Source organism: Saccopteryx bilineata, chromosome 6 (genome assembly GCF_036850765.1).
Source record: "Saccopteryx bilineata isolate mSacBil1 chromosome 6, mSacBil1_pri_phased_curated, whole genome shotgun sequence".
In the NCBI taxonomy this organism is placed as follows: domain Eukaryota; kingdom Metazoa; phylum Chordata; class Mammalia; order Chiroptera; family Emballonuridae; genus Saccopteryx; species Saccopteryx bilineata.
In genome coordinates, this window is record NC_089495.1 from 204,214,026 (window position 1) to 204,227,080 (window position 13,055).

Genomic DNA, 13,055 nt, shown 5'->3' on the forward strand with positions numbered 1-13,055 from the left:
ATCAATTTCCTGGCCAGTCAGCCCTTCTCTTTCTGGAACACGGCATCCTCCCTCCGCGTCCTCCAGTTTGCCATCAGATGTCATTGCTTTCTTCACGGGAAGGAACGCTGCACCTTCCTTGTCAGCTTTAGCCCTGGATATTTTTCCAGCGCTGGGGACGTGGTCAACGGGCTCTTGACCCTCATTGTCGTTTCCTGTAGTTGGAGCTCCGTTTCTTTGACACGCGTGTGTGGTACTTGCCCACCCCCATAGTCACCCTAAGTTTGGGTGAACCAGCTGGGGAACTGTGAGTGGAGAGCAGGATTCCAGTTCTGTCCCAACCGTGTCCTGGGGAGCAGGCTGGTCGCCCACCCCCACCACAGGACCACTGAGACCATCACACAGCCCTCACGGGAAGGGCAGAGGCACTGGGCGCTCGATCCACGGGGAGCCTTATTCTCCAGAGGGAACACTCACTACATGTGGCTCAGCCCGTCCTGGGTTACCGGGCTCCCCTTAGTCACCACAGGTCCCCTCTCTCCTCCACGCCCCACCGGCCCTGTCCTCCAAGGTCAATAGGCCCTGGATTGGGCACTACAGCTCACAGTGCACGTGAGGAGGGGACAGGCCCCCAGAAGAATCCAGTCCCACTCAAGGCCCACCAGAACCTAACAGCCGGCAGGGGACGGGGCCCTGCTCCAGCCCAGGAAGGGCTCTTCTGGGGCAGCGTCCTGCAGGAGAACAAAGGTTACCCGGAGGCCTCGCTGCCCCAACCACCCAACCCCGTTCCCGGTCCACAATGCACAAGGCTGGCCGCCTGCCCGCAGTTCGGCCCACCCACTGGGCTGGATTGGCGGAGTGGGCAGCCAGCCAGGGTGGGAGCCAGCGATCTGTGATGACCGAGACGGAGCCGGAGGTGCAGAGTGCCAAGTCACGCCTGTGACGCCTCTGATAAACCTTCCAGGAGGAGCTCCGTGGTTTGCACTAATCTGACAGCCCCTGAGCCCCAGGCTGGGTCCGGCGGGGGCAGGCAGGCAGGCAGGGCCTCAGCTTCTCTGAGCCTCGAGACCCCTGGACTAGTGACAAGACAGAGCTCCGCCCCTGCCCGGTGCTACCTCACTGTGTGACCTGCAGGGGGTCACTCTTTTAGCCTCAGTTTCCCCATATGCACCCAAGAGATGCTAGTCCTCACCTCTTCCCAGCCGGGGGCAGACCGAGGCTCCCAAGACCCCGGCGTGATCATGGGCACGAACCCCTCACGTTGCCAAGTGAGGGAAGTACATTATTTCCTCGGGGCAAGTCTGGCTCCCCGTCCCCATGCACACGAAGCCAATATGAAATCTCAAGAGTGGTCATTTTTCAGGTCACTGTCACCCAAATGGTTTTTATTGGCTTTTATGCCTTTCTGTATTTTCCTAATTTTCTATTCTCTGTGCTTTTAGAATCAAAAAAGAGCTAGATAAGTCATTTTTTAAGGCCATGGGTGCGAAAGGCAGAGAACAAAGAGGAGAGGGGTGAGGCGCCGCGGGCACCTGGGTCTCGGGACAAGAAGGAGGGGACTGTGAGTGACCAGAGCGTCAGGGCCTCCTCTTCGGCTTCCTCACACCCAGCTCCTGTGTGAACTTGGCCTCCGTTGCCCCATCAGGGAGCTCAGCTCCTTCTGACCCTGATGCTCTGGGGTTAACTACCCAGCATCCCAGGAGGGGCCGCCTATGACCTCAGGCTCAGTGGCCAGTGACAAATCTCTGTGGTGGGCTACAGTCAGGGTCGGAGGTGGGATTCAGACCCTACAGTTACTTCACGTGTCTGCCATGGGCCCAAACCGAAACATGTGGGAGAATGCAGAAAAAGTTTGTTGCAACGCGGCTGGGTCCACTGTGGAAGGGCTTGCTGAGCCCGAGTCAGGAGGGAGCCCCCTCAGAGGGTGGCATGTCCTGACCATGTCATGGTCACGGTCTCGGTCTCGGAGCCTAAAGGGGACCCCGAATTTCCCTCCAAGCCCGGGCTGTGCGGAGCGGCCTTTCAGAAAACCTTCCGAGCCTGGTAATTGCTACATCTCCTCTCCCCTCTTCCCTTCGCCTCTGGGTTTCAGAGGAGGCGTGGCCCTGCCCACACCCCGCGTCTGGCCTCCAGACCGTGAGACAATACCTCTCTATTGTTTCAAGTCATCGGCGTGTGGTACTTTGTTGCAGGAACCCTAGGACATGGATATGCGGATGATATTGGGGTTTAAAGCATGGAAATGTACTTGGACCTCAATAATCCTGGCTCCTGGGTGTCCCCGATCCCATCATCTAAGAAACAAGACTTGGAGGGTTTTGTTCTCCTCAGCAGAGAGAGTTCAGTGGCCCGGGAAGGGAGAAGGCACTGTGTCACAGGATGTCCCTGCTGGAGAGTAGAGGGAAGCCCATGCTTGCAGGCTGGGAAGTGTGAAAGGGAGAAGCGAGGGGAGCAGAGAGAGATGGAGGCCACACCCGCACTCCTGGGGCTGAGCTAGCGCTGAGTGGGCGGGGCCTCAGGACACAGAGTGGGAGTGGCCTCCGAGTAGCACGCTGCCAGCTGCCACCGCCTCCGCTGCTCTGGCAAGTCCCCGCCCAGTGTGGCACTGGGGGGCACCGTGGTGCAGTGCCAGCGGCCACTCTGGCTCTTGGGCTGTGTGTTCAGAGTCCCCACGTGCCCCAGAACAGGATGTGGAGCTGCCTGGACAGGTGCCTCTGGGCCAGAGGGGGAATCCCAAGCCAAGCAGTGGTAGTCAGGGCGGGGTGCCCTCCACCATGCTTCTGGGCCTCCCCTGCACCAGGGCCAGAGAGTTTGTAAATACAGGCTTCCCTGCAGTGACGGAGGACAGACACACAGCAGGGACAGGAGACAGACAGCCCCGACCACCTCCGGTGGCTGCTGGGAGGCTGAACCAAGTTGCATAGCCAGTGGCCTAGCGAACATAACTGGCGCCCCCCTCCCCCCAACTACGCTTCTACTATGCTCTTCTTGTCTGTCTTGGAGACCATTTGGCGTCCCTCTGCGAGGGGCGCCTGGGGCATGATAGATCCCTCTGCCCTGTCCATAGCTCAGCCCAGCAGCCTGACCCCACCATCACACCCCCATGGGGCATGGGGAGCCCCTGCTCTGGGCTTCTGCCTATCATGGGACAGATGTGCTGCAGGAGGGACTCCCTTCCCTGCACCCACCCGGGGCCTCGCCAGGGAAACACGACCTAGTCAGAGACACAGCCCATGCCTAAGGGGGCATGGGCCCCAGACCAACCCATGGCCCGTGGTTTCCAACATCTGTGAACATTTATTTTCTTTCCTAGGACTCTGGTAAAGAAGGTCAGCTTCCCGACAGGCAGAGCGCAGACAGCCAGGGGAAGTGTCATATCCTCTGGGCCTGGCCGGGGCAAGCCAGGGACAGATGCACCCCACGGGCCTGGTCGACATGCAGGAGGACAGCAGAGAAGGCTGGACCATCTCAGCCCTTGACATGAAAGCCCTTCTTCACAGAGCACAGCAGAGCACCCTTCAGACAAGACGCCTGGGGACCCGCTTCAGGGAGGAGGAGCCAGGCGTGGGCGTCGCCGACCTATGTAGGATGTGCCTGGACATCTGGGACAGGACTGGGTGGGCAGACGGGCGTGGCCTCGGGCTAAGGCCGCTGCAGGGGCAGGGCGGCCTGCAGCCCGGAGGAGGCGGGCCCGCCGGCCAGGAACTCAGAGCCGGAGGCCAGCACGGAGAGTGTGGAGAAAGGGGTGGTGGGGGTGGGGGTCACGCCAGCCATCTCCCTGCCAGAAGGCAGGTCCTTCGAGCTGTTGTCGGTCCCCAGGTGGATAAGGTGGCCCTGCTGGTCTAGGACTCTGTTCATCACGAAGTCAGGCTGCTGGGTCGGTGCCAGCTGGTTGAAGCACAGGCCCTGGTAGATCTGAGGCGAGATCTGTGGGGAGCGGAGCAGGGCCGTGGGAGGCAGGCCGGCCCCCGGGACCAAGGGCAGGCTCACAAGACAGGTGGGCCCCGGGGTCTCCCTGTGCCCAAGGCATCTCTGGCTGTCATGGAGGACGAGAGCCCGCTGGGCCGGCAGCCCACCGTGCCTGAGGCTTGTGGTCCAGCTCTTCTCTTGTGACAGCAACAACCCTGTGAGCTTGGCCCTGGACTGTCCCCACCTCAGAATGAGGTCTCAAGCTGGACCCAAGTGGGGCTCAGGTGCAAGGAGCTCCCAGATGTGCTCTCCTGCCTCCCACTCACTCTCACCAAGGTGTGTCTTGAACCCCACCTCCAAGAGAGAGCAAGGAGGCACATGGCCTCTGCCCAGCCGGGGACAGAGGAGCCACCTCACTTATTAGTTCCCTCCTGTAGTGCCCCTAAGGCAGGCGAGGGGGAGGAGCCCAGCAAGAGGCAGGATGGGGTTCCAAGTGGCTCTTTCCCAAGCCCCTCCGCCTTTCTCTCCCCAAGGGGAGCCTCCCTCCCATCCCCTCCCTGTCTCGCTGACTGCTCCAGGCATGCGACACATGTCATGACACCTGTATCTGCCCAGGAGCTGCCACAGTGGGAGACACAAGCAGGAAACACACCAACAAACCAATAGCCAGACTCAGGGAACAGCTCTGAAGGCCATGGGCAGGTGCCAGGCCCACGGAGGACCGCCCTCATAGGTCCAGTGAGGCTTGTCCTCAAGGTCAAAACCTGTGTCTGTGGCCTTGGCAAACCACGTGGGCAGACCAGCCTCATCTGGAACTGCCTGGCTCAGAATCCTGTTACAGGATCCATGTTCCCCTCAGCCCATCCCCACCTCGGAGGGCCCTGTGGGCACAAGGGCAGCACTGATGGAGCCTCCAGCTCCATCATCTTGGGGAGCAGCCCCCCCCCGCCACACCTGGTGCTTCATCGAGCTGTAGTGCACGTTGGTGGACAGGAACAGGGGACTCCGCGCCCGCTCTTTGGGCTTGTACGCCGCTCCCAGGACTTTGCTCACCTGCAGGAATCGTGGGCAAGAGTGAAGGCTCAGGGCGAAGATCTGGGGGCCCGTCAACCCCCCTGTGTCCCGGCCGCCCTCACTTGCTTGTCCCTGGACTCCCATTGGCGCCAGCTGTTCTCGATAGCTTCCAGGGAGCGCGCGCCAGCCCACGGGGACATCTGGGCTGTCTTCTGCAGCTTGGCCCACGCTTCTGCCTCCGTGTCCGCCTTCCCATGTAGGAGGTCCATGAGGGCCACCTGCTCCCGCCGCTGGTACATCAGGACCTCGGCAAAATCCCGCTCCTCCCTAACGTAAGGGGGCTGTCCTTTATAAGGTGCTCACCGCACCACAAGGCAGGGAGGCCCTCCCAGGAACCCCAAGAGGGCTTCTGCCTCCTGGACATGATCCTCTTCGACCGTCAGTAGTCCTCCCATGAAGCCAGACGACCCAGGGTGCCTCACTGATGTTAGCAAAGCCCAGATTAAACTGGCCCCCAATAAGCCCTGCGACCCTTCCTACGACCCTCTGCTCATCCCCATGGAGACCGGACACCCCATCCTGATCTTACCTGGACCTCCCCTTGTAGAATACATGAACATCTTCTCCCTCCCAGGGGAACCCTGCTTCTGCCTTGTTTGACATCCCCCCAATAGAACTATACAATGTATGCCTTAAAAAAAATTTTTTTTTAAATAAAATAAAATGTATGCTTTGACAGAAGCCTAGGAATTCTATGGGTGCCTTGACAAACTCCTACTTACACATCAAAACCCCACTCCATGCCTGACCAGGCGGTGGCACAGTGGATAGAGCATCAGACTGGGATGCAGAGGACCCAGGTTCAAGACCCCGAGGTCTCCAGCTTGAGCTCAGGCTCATCTGGTTTGAGCAAAAAGCCCACTAGCTTGAACCCAAGGTCGCTGGCTCCAGCAAGGGGTTACTCAGTCTGCTGAAGGCCCACGGTCAAGGCACATATGAGAAAGCAATCAATGAACAACTAAACTAAGGTGTTGCAACGTGCAATGAAAAACTAATGATTGATGCTTCTCATCTCTCTCTGTTCCTGTGTGTCTGTCCCTGTCTATCCCTCTCTCTGACTCACTCTCTCTGTAAAAAATAAATAAAAATAAAAAATAAAAAAAAAACCCACTCCAACATCTCTTCTCCTAGGAAGCCTTCCTTACTTGATCCACCCAATCAGGTGACTGTCCTCTGCCATCCCTGTTCTTAGTAGTCCCATCACTTAGCACATAGAATAGCAGCCATGAGCTGGCATGCCCCTCTTCCCAAGTGGACTGCGAGCTCTCAGGAGCAGGGCTTGTATCTGAATTGTGTCGGATATCTAGGACCTAGCACAGGGCTTGGCAAACAGCAGGACCTCAATAACTAACTGTTTGAATAACCCGAAATCTGAGATCCGGTCAGGAATAAGGGTAGAGAATGGGTGGGGGAGGAACCTGCAGAAGAAAGACCAAGCAGCAAGCCACCTGCCTTCCCCAGGACTCAGAGGAAGAGCCAGTGTCTGTTCAGGCTCCGAGTCCTGGGTATCCTCCTGCCAGGGGTCCTCTGGCCACACAGAAATGGACCCTTCGGGGAAGCCAGCACTGGCAAATCTGAACCTGGCTCTGAGGCAGGGTCTCATCTAAGGACTTGGGTTCTCACATTTCCCTTCGGTTTGTACTCAGTCTTTCAGCTGGGCTAGAACAACATCTCAGGCTCTTAGACCTCAGCTCCCACCTACGGAGCCAAGTTACCTACAAGTCCCGAGCCTGAATGTGACCAGCACCGCCCAACCCAAGTGAGGTGGCCTGGGACCCGGGGAGGCTCCCCGCATCCCGCTGCTCGGGCCAGAAGGGACCAGGGAACTCACTGCAGCTCTGAATAGGCCTTCTTGGAGGCATCTGCGGAGTCGTCTTTTTTCTTTAAGATTTTATCCAGTTTGCGATGGCTGACCATCTGGCCATCCTGCAGCCCTTTCCAAACACTCAGGCCAAACGTCCCTGTGATTTAAGCAGTCCCAGCTCAGGCACAATGACTGGTCTACCCGCCTCGGCTGAACCCCCTGCCCCTCCCCCTCCACCCTCAAGAGTCCGCTGGCCACCCCCTCACCCCGGCCACACTGCGTGATGCCCAGCATGTCAGGCACGACGCCGGCTATGCGAAAACTATCTGGAGGGGTCAGACACTAGCCCGAGGACATGCTTGGAGCTCCGGCCTAAAGCACCCAGCCCCACGTGTAGGATGGAATGGAAAGGTTGTATACGACAAGGGCTGAGTGGTCCTCCACGGGGCTCGTGTGTCATCTGCCACGGTAGGAAATGATCAGGTGTCCCTCAGACACCAGGTCAGGGTGGGGCTGGGCAGGAACAAGGCTGGAGCAGCCAGCATGTAGGCGGTGAGAACAGAGAAACGTGAGTCTTACTTCTGGGCAGGGGATATATAGCCAGTAGCAGGCCATGCTCCGGCTGTAAACTTTTTTTAAAAATTACGAAAAAAAACCCCAAAATAGATATGTTACAAAATAGTATGTTTTTAAAAACCCTAGGGGAGAGCTTTAGAAGCGAAGAAAAGTAAATGAGCTAAAATGACAGAAAGGGGAGAGTCTTTCCAAGAAGAACTGCAGTGAGAAGCTGCTTTCTTTTCCAGGGGCATTTTCTGGAGTCCCGGCACCGGCTGAGCGGAGATTGGGCTCAGCTGAGGCAGAAGGAAACTACGGGGAAGAACGGAAACCGGCTGAGCTCCTGACAGCCCCTCTAGCCAGCCTGGCGGATTAAGCACAGAGTGCTAAAGGCGGAGCCTTTCTCCCCGTGGGACATCTGCTTCCCGCTGGAGCAGGTGAGGCTCTGGGGGTCGGGCTAGAAAGGCAGAGTGAGATCACTGGGGGACAGAGTGCCCCCCAGAGGAGGAAGCCGGTAACAACCACAAGAGGCTCCACCCTCGGGACAAGTGAAGACAAACGTAACCCCTGTCTACACAGCGATCCAGCCCCGACCATTCCCAGCCCAGCTTAGCGATGAGATGAGCAGCCCCATGCCTGGGGAAGAGCAGACGTGATGGGGGGGGGGGGGGGGGGGGAGAACCTTATCAGCCTCATTCCCTACGGTCCTTTAATACAGCCCAGAAAAGTTTTATTTTGAGGTTTTCTTGTTTTGCTTAGTCTTTTATGTTATTATTATTTGTTTGGGGTTTTTTTAGGTTCTTTTATGCATCGAATGTGCAAAGAAAATAAAATATAACCGATAATCAAAAGAATAGAAATAGGCGTTAGAATCAAACCCATGGATAAATCGTCGTTGGAGTTGGCATATGAATGCTTTAAAATATTTACTGTAGCCTGACCAGGAGGTGACGCAGTGGATAGAGCATCGGACTGGGTTGTGGAGGACCCAGGTTCGAGACCTCGAGGTCTCCAGCTTGAGTGCAGGCTCATCTGGTTTGAGCAAGGCTCACCAGCTTGAGCTCAAGGTAACTGGCTTGAGCAAGGGGTCACTCGGTCTGCTGTAGCCCCCCCCCCCCCCCCGTCAAGGCACATATGAGAAAGCAATCAATGAACAACTAAGGAACCATAACAAAGACTTGATGTTTCTCATCTCCCTAACTTGTAAATAATGTTAAATAAAATAAACTATAACACAGTGGAAGGAGGGAAAGGGAGAATTTCAACAGTGCATCAGAATCTATAGAAAAGGAGCAAGGGGGTATTCTAGAACTAAAAACTACAAAAACTGATTGGATAGATTTAATAGCAGGCTGCATATAGAAGAAGACAGAATTAATGAACTGGAAGGTGGGTCAGTGAAAAATATCCAAACTGAAAGGGAGAGATTGAAGAAAAACTGGAAAGAACAGACTGGAGCCCGAGAAACACGTGACAACGTCAGATGTTCTAACACAGTGCTTTTCGACCACCAGTCCACGGACCAGTCCGCCAGAAATTTTGTGCCAGTCCGTGAAAGAGTTAACCACCCTGATGCTGTCGACGAATTCACTTACACTCAGGGCGATTCCTGTCCTAGAGGTCCCCGAAATAATCCTCCCATTTTCACCGGTCCCCACGTGTAAAACGGTCGAAAAACCACTGTTCTAGCACGCGTACTGTGGGAACCGCACAATGACAGGAGAGCGAGAACTGTCAAAAGCAATAATGAAGTGGTAATGTCTGAGAATTTCTTTAAGCGAATAAAAGACGTCAGTCCAGACTGAATGAGATCAGTGAGCTCCACGCGGGACGAGAACGAACGAAACCGCACGTGGGCACCTCGCCGCCAAACCGCCCAAACGCCAAAGGCAGCAGGAAGGGAAAAAGGAAAACTCCCTTCACAGCACCAACTCACCACTTTCCAACTTTTCAAAAAGAGGAAACGGAAGCCTGAGGACCGGCAACGGTCTCTGCTGAGTACCGAGAGGACATTAACTGCCTGCCGCGGTGTCGACGTCCAAGAAAACGGTAGCATTTTTGAGGCAAAATAAAGATGTTTTCAGAAAGAAATAAAAGCTTAAAGAATTGATTGATCACTCGCAGATCAACTCTGTGAGAAAGGACGAGTCTTCCGGAGACGAGGTGAGAAACCAGATGAATTTTTAATGAACTTTTTAACAACCTCATATGACACGACAGATTATAATCCAGAAGGTTCCAGCCACAGAGCACGTCTGCAGCTACCATCAAGCGCTCAACAAACGGCTGAACGGCTCAAACAATGACGCTGAGAAGAAGCAGCCAGACAGAGGATGACCTGTCTCATGATTCCATTAATACAAAGTTCAGAACCAGACAAACCCGATCCCTGGGTTTGGAAAACAGGACAGGGGTTACTGTCGGAGAGGGGCAAGTAGAGACGGTCATGTGTGGGGGCGAGGGGAGCCTCAGGCACTGGTAACAATCTGTTTCTTGACGTGACGGTGGCTATGTGGTTATATCTTTACTTTATGAAAATTCACCAGGTTGAACCCTTTCAGTTTGGGCTCTCTTCTTTACGCATGTTATAACGCAAGAATTAAGCTTATTTTTAAGAAGGGAAAGGAATATACCTAGCCAGACATATGATTTGCAAAAATATATATATATATACAAAGGCAAATAATAATGTTGGGTGGGTGGGTGGACAGAGGGTTGATGGGTGAATGGACAGACTGCTGAATGAACAACTGAACCGATTCACATCCTGGAATACTGTTTGAACAAAGACACCTGCTGTGGCCTGAAACCATCACTTCACAGGGTATAAGGTTAACGGCAACTTAGGTTCTATCAGAGACAGGGCCCAGAAAGGGCTGTGGGCCACGGCTGAGCTTCAGCAAGCCCCCTACCAATGGCGTCACCAGAGCACGTCCAAGCCTTGACGTTCCAGTCCTGGCCAGCGCTGATCACCAGCTGGAAGCTGTCCACATACCGGATGTCTGCCACACTATCCAAATGGCCCTTCCAGGAAATCAGGAGCTGAGGGGGAGCCAGGGAAATGGTCTGGCCGGCCACAACCTACAGGGGACAGTACAGGAGAATTACTTAGAGCAAGATGATCAGCAGGCCCCCAGACAGAGGGCACCGGGACTAGAGGCAGCAGAGCCCTCTGGAAGGACCCTCGGGCGGGGACCAGCATTCTAGTTCCAGACGCATTCACTCTGCAGTGACCTCAGGCAGGTTCCATCACTTCTCCGGCCCTCACTGACCCCTTCAGTAAAATCATCAAGAGCATTTGCATATTGCTGTTGTATTTTACCAATGGCCTTTCTACAGATTATTCCATATTCCATTTGAACTCAACCACCTTCGAGGATGCGTACAAGTCTCACCGATTCACAAAGGAGAGAAGTGAGTCAGAAACGTTCAGTAACCAGCCCGAAGCCACAGACCTGGTAAGTGATCGGTCTGAGACGAGAACCTAGGTCCTTCCTCTGAAGTTGTTCACTTGGGCATTAGGAGTAGAATAGTGTGAGTAAGGTCGTGAGATATCGTGTTATACTATGAGAGAATAAACTCTTCTTCACTGGGAAATGAGTGAAAATATTCAAGACCATTTTTAAATAAAACAAGGTTAATGACAGGAGGGCCTCTTTTATCATATTCAAGTTTGTTAAGTCACCATAATAAAAAACTTTACACAGAACAATGGAAGACAATAAAGACTTTGAAAACCAACCCAAATAAAAGTTTGGGAGGAAATAAAAAACTTTGGTAGATGATAAAAGTAGTAGGAAGGTTGTGGTATTACAGAGCTAAACTATGAAAAGAAACTTAAATTATTGGCATATGTCTTACAATAGAAGGATCAAAGAATTCTTTTTAGTGAAACCATAAAACATCTAAAAGAAAATACGAGTAAATATTTATCTTACCTGTGAATAAGGAAGTAATAGACAATGGAAATATTACAATGGGAAGGAAAAATCAACTTGACCACAAAAAATATTGTGATTTAGCCTGACCAGGCGGTGGCGCAGTGGATAGAGCATCAGACTGGGATGCGGAAGACCCAGGTTCAAGACCCCAAGTTTGAGCGAGGGTTCATTTGGTTTGAGCAAAAGCTCACCAGCTTGAGCCCACGGTCACTGGCTCAAGCAAGGGGTCACTCGGTCTGCTGAAGGCCTGCAGTCAAGACACGTATGAGAAAGCAATCAATGAACAATTAAGGTGTTACAACGCACAACGAAAAACTAATGATTGATGCTTCTTGTCTCTCTCCGTTCCTGTCTGTCTGTCCCTGTCTATCCTTCTATCTGACTCTGTCTCTGTAAAAAAAAAAAAAAATTGTGATTTAAAAAGCATCATAAATGAGCCTGACCAGTGGTGGTGCAGCAGATAGAATGTTGACCTGGGATGCTGAGGACCCAGGTTCAAAACCCCAAGGTCGCCAGCCTGCGTGTGGACTCACCAGCTTGAGTATGGGATCATAGACATGACCCCAGGTTCGCTCGCTTGAGCCCAAAGGTCTCTGGCTTGAGCCAAGGTCACTGGCTTGAGCAAGGGGTCACTGGTTTAGCTGGAGCCCCCAGTCAAGGCATGTATGAGAAAGCAATCAGTGAACAACTAAGATGGCACAACTATGAGTTGATGCTTCTCATCTGTCTCTGTCTCTCTCTCTTAAAAAAAAAAAAAAAAAAAGCAGTAAATAGCCTGACCTGTGGTGGCGCAGTGGATAAAGCGCTGACCTGGAACACTGAGGTCACCGGTTCAAAACCCTGGGCTTACCTGGTCAAGGCATATATGGGAGTTGATGCTTCCTGTTCCTCCCCCTTTCCTCTCTCTCTCTCTCTCTCTCTCTCTCATTCTAACTCTCTCTCCTCTCTAAAATGAATAAAATTTTTTTTTTTAAAAAAGCAGTAAATAAATGACCATCATTACTGTTGTTGTGATGATTATATTAACATTATAAATGCCTCATATACTGAATCCTTGAGTGACCAGTTTCCAACAGATTTTAATACAGTGGAATTTTCTTCTTACTAAAATTAGACTGGACACAATATATTTGTGCAGAAATCCACAGACACCTAAAATGGCAAGATGTTCAACATTACACATGCATAGAACTCTCTGACCAAGCCATCTCCTTACTCACTTTTGTTTAAGAAAAAAGATTGAAAACAATTTTAATTCCCCTTTGAAGAAATTGCTATCAGTAATATATCCTATGCCTTAACTATACAGCTATAAAAGATAATATATTGATCAATGCCTATTGATCCCCAAGCTACATTATCTAAGAAAAGTTAGGTGAACACCAGTGTGTAGGACATGCTACCTTTATGTAAAAATAAGGAGGAACGACTTTATTTATATGTGTTGGCATAAACAGATACTGGAAGAATCAGCAAAAATCAACCAAAGTGGTCACTTCAGGGAACAAGAACTGTTTTGGGGGGAACAGCAGTTGGACTAGACTCCTCATTTTAAGCTTTTTTACATTACCTGGTTTTGTAATTTTTCACTGGTGTGTACTACACATACAGAAAAGTGTACATATTATAAATGGCCATCAGAGAAATAGCTTCTTTTTTTTAGATTTTATTTATTCCTTTCAGAGAGAGAGAGACAGAGAGAGAGAGAGACAGAGAGAGACAGAGAGAGAAAGAAGGGGAAGGGAGGAGCAGGAAGCATCAACTCCCACATGTGCCTTGACCAGGCAAGTCCA

At 52.6% G+C, this 13,055-nt stretch overlaps 1 protein-coding gene across 1 annotated transcript in view; it reads right to left on the bottom strand.

Annotated features, from left to right (window-relative positions):
- Positions 1-3,517: 3,517 nt before the first annotated feature.
- EFCAB8 (EF-hand calcium binding domain 8) overlaps positions 3,518-13,055 on the bottom strand; it is a 42,230-nt gene continuing 32,692 nt past the window's right edge. Inside the window, exons 24-29 of the mRNA XM_066237580.1 lie at positions 10,234-10,402; positions 7,033-7,092; positions 6,794-6,923; positions 5,025-5,229; positions 4,843-4,941; positions 3,518-3,906 (exon numbers count right to left, since the gene is read on the bottom strand). Coding sequence (XP_066093677.1) covers positions 3,622-3,906; positions 4,843-4,941; positions 5,025-5,229; positions 6,794-6,923; positions 7,033-7,092; positions 10,234-10,402 — 948 coding nt within the window. The 3' untranslated portion in view covers positions 3,518-3,621. The remainder of the gene's footprint in view (positions 3,907-4,842; positions 4,942-5,024; positions 5,230-6,793; positions 6,924-7,032; positions 7,093-10,233; positions 10,403-13,055) is intronic.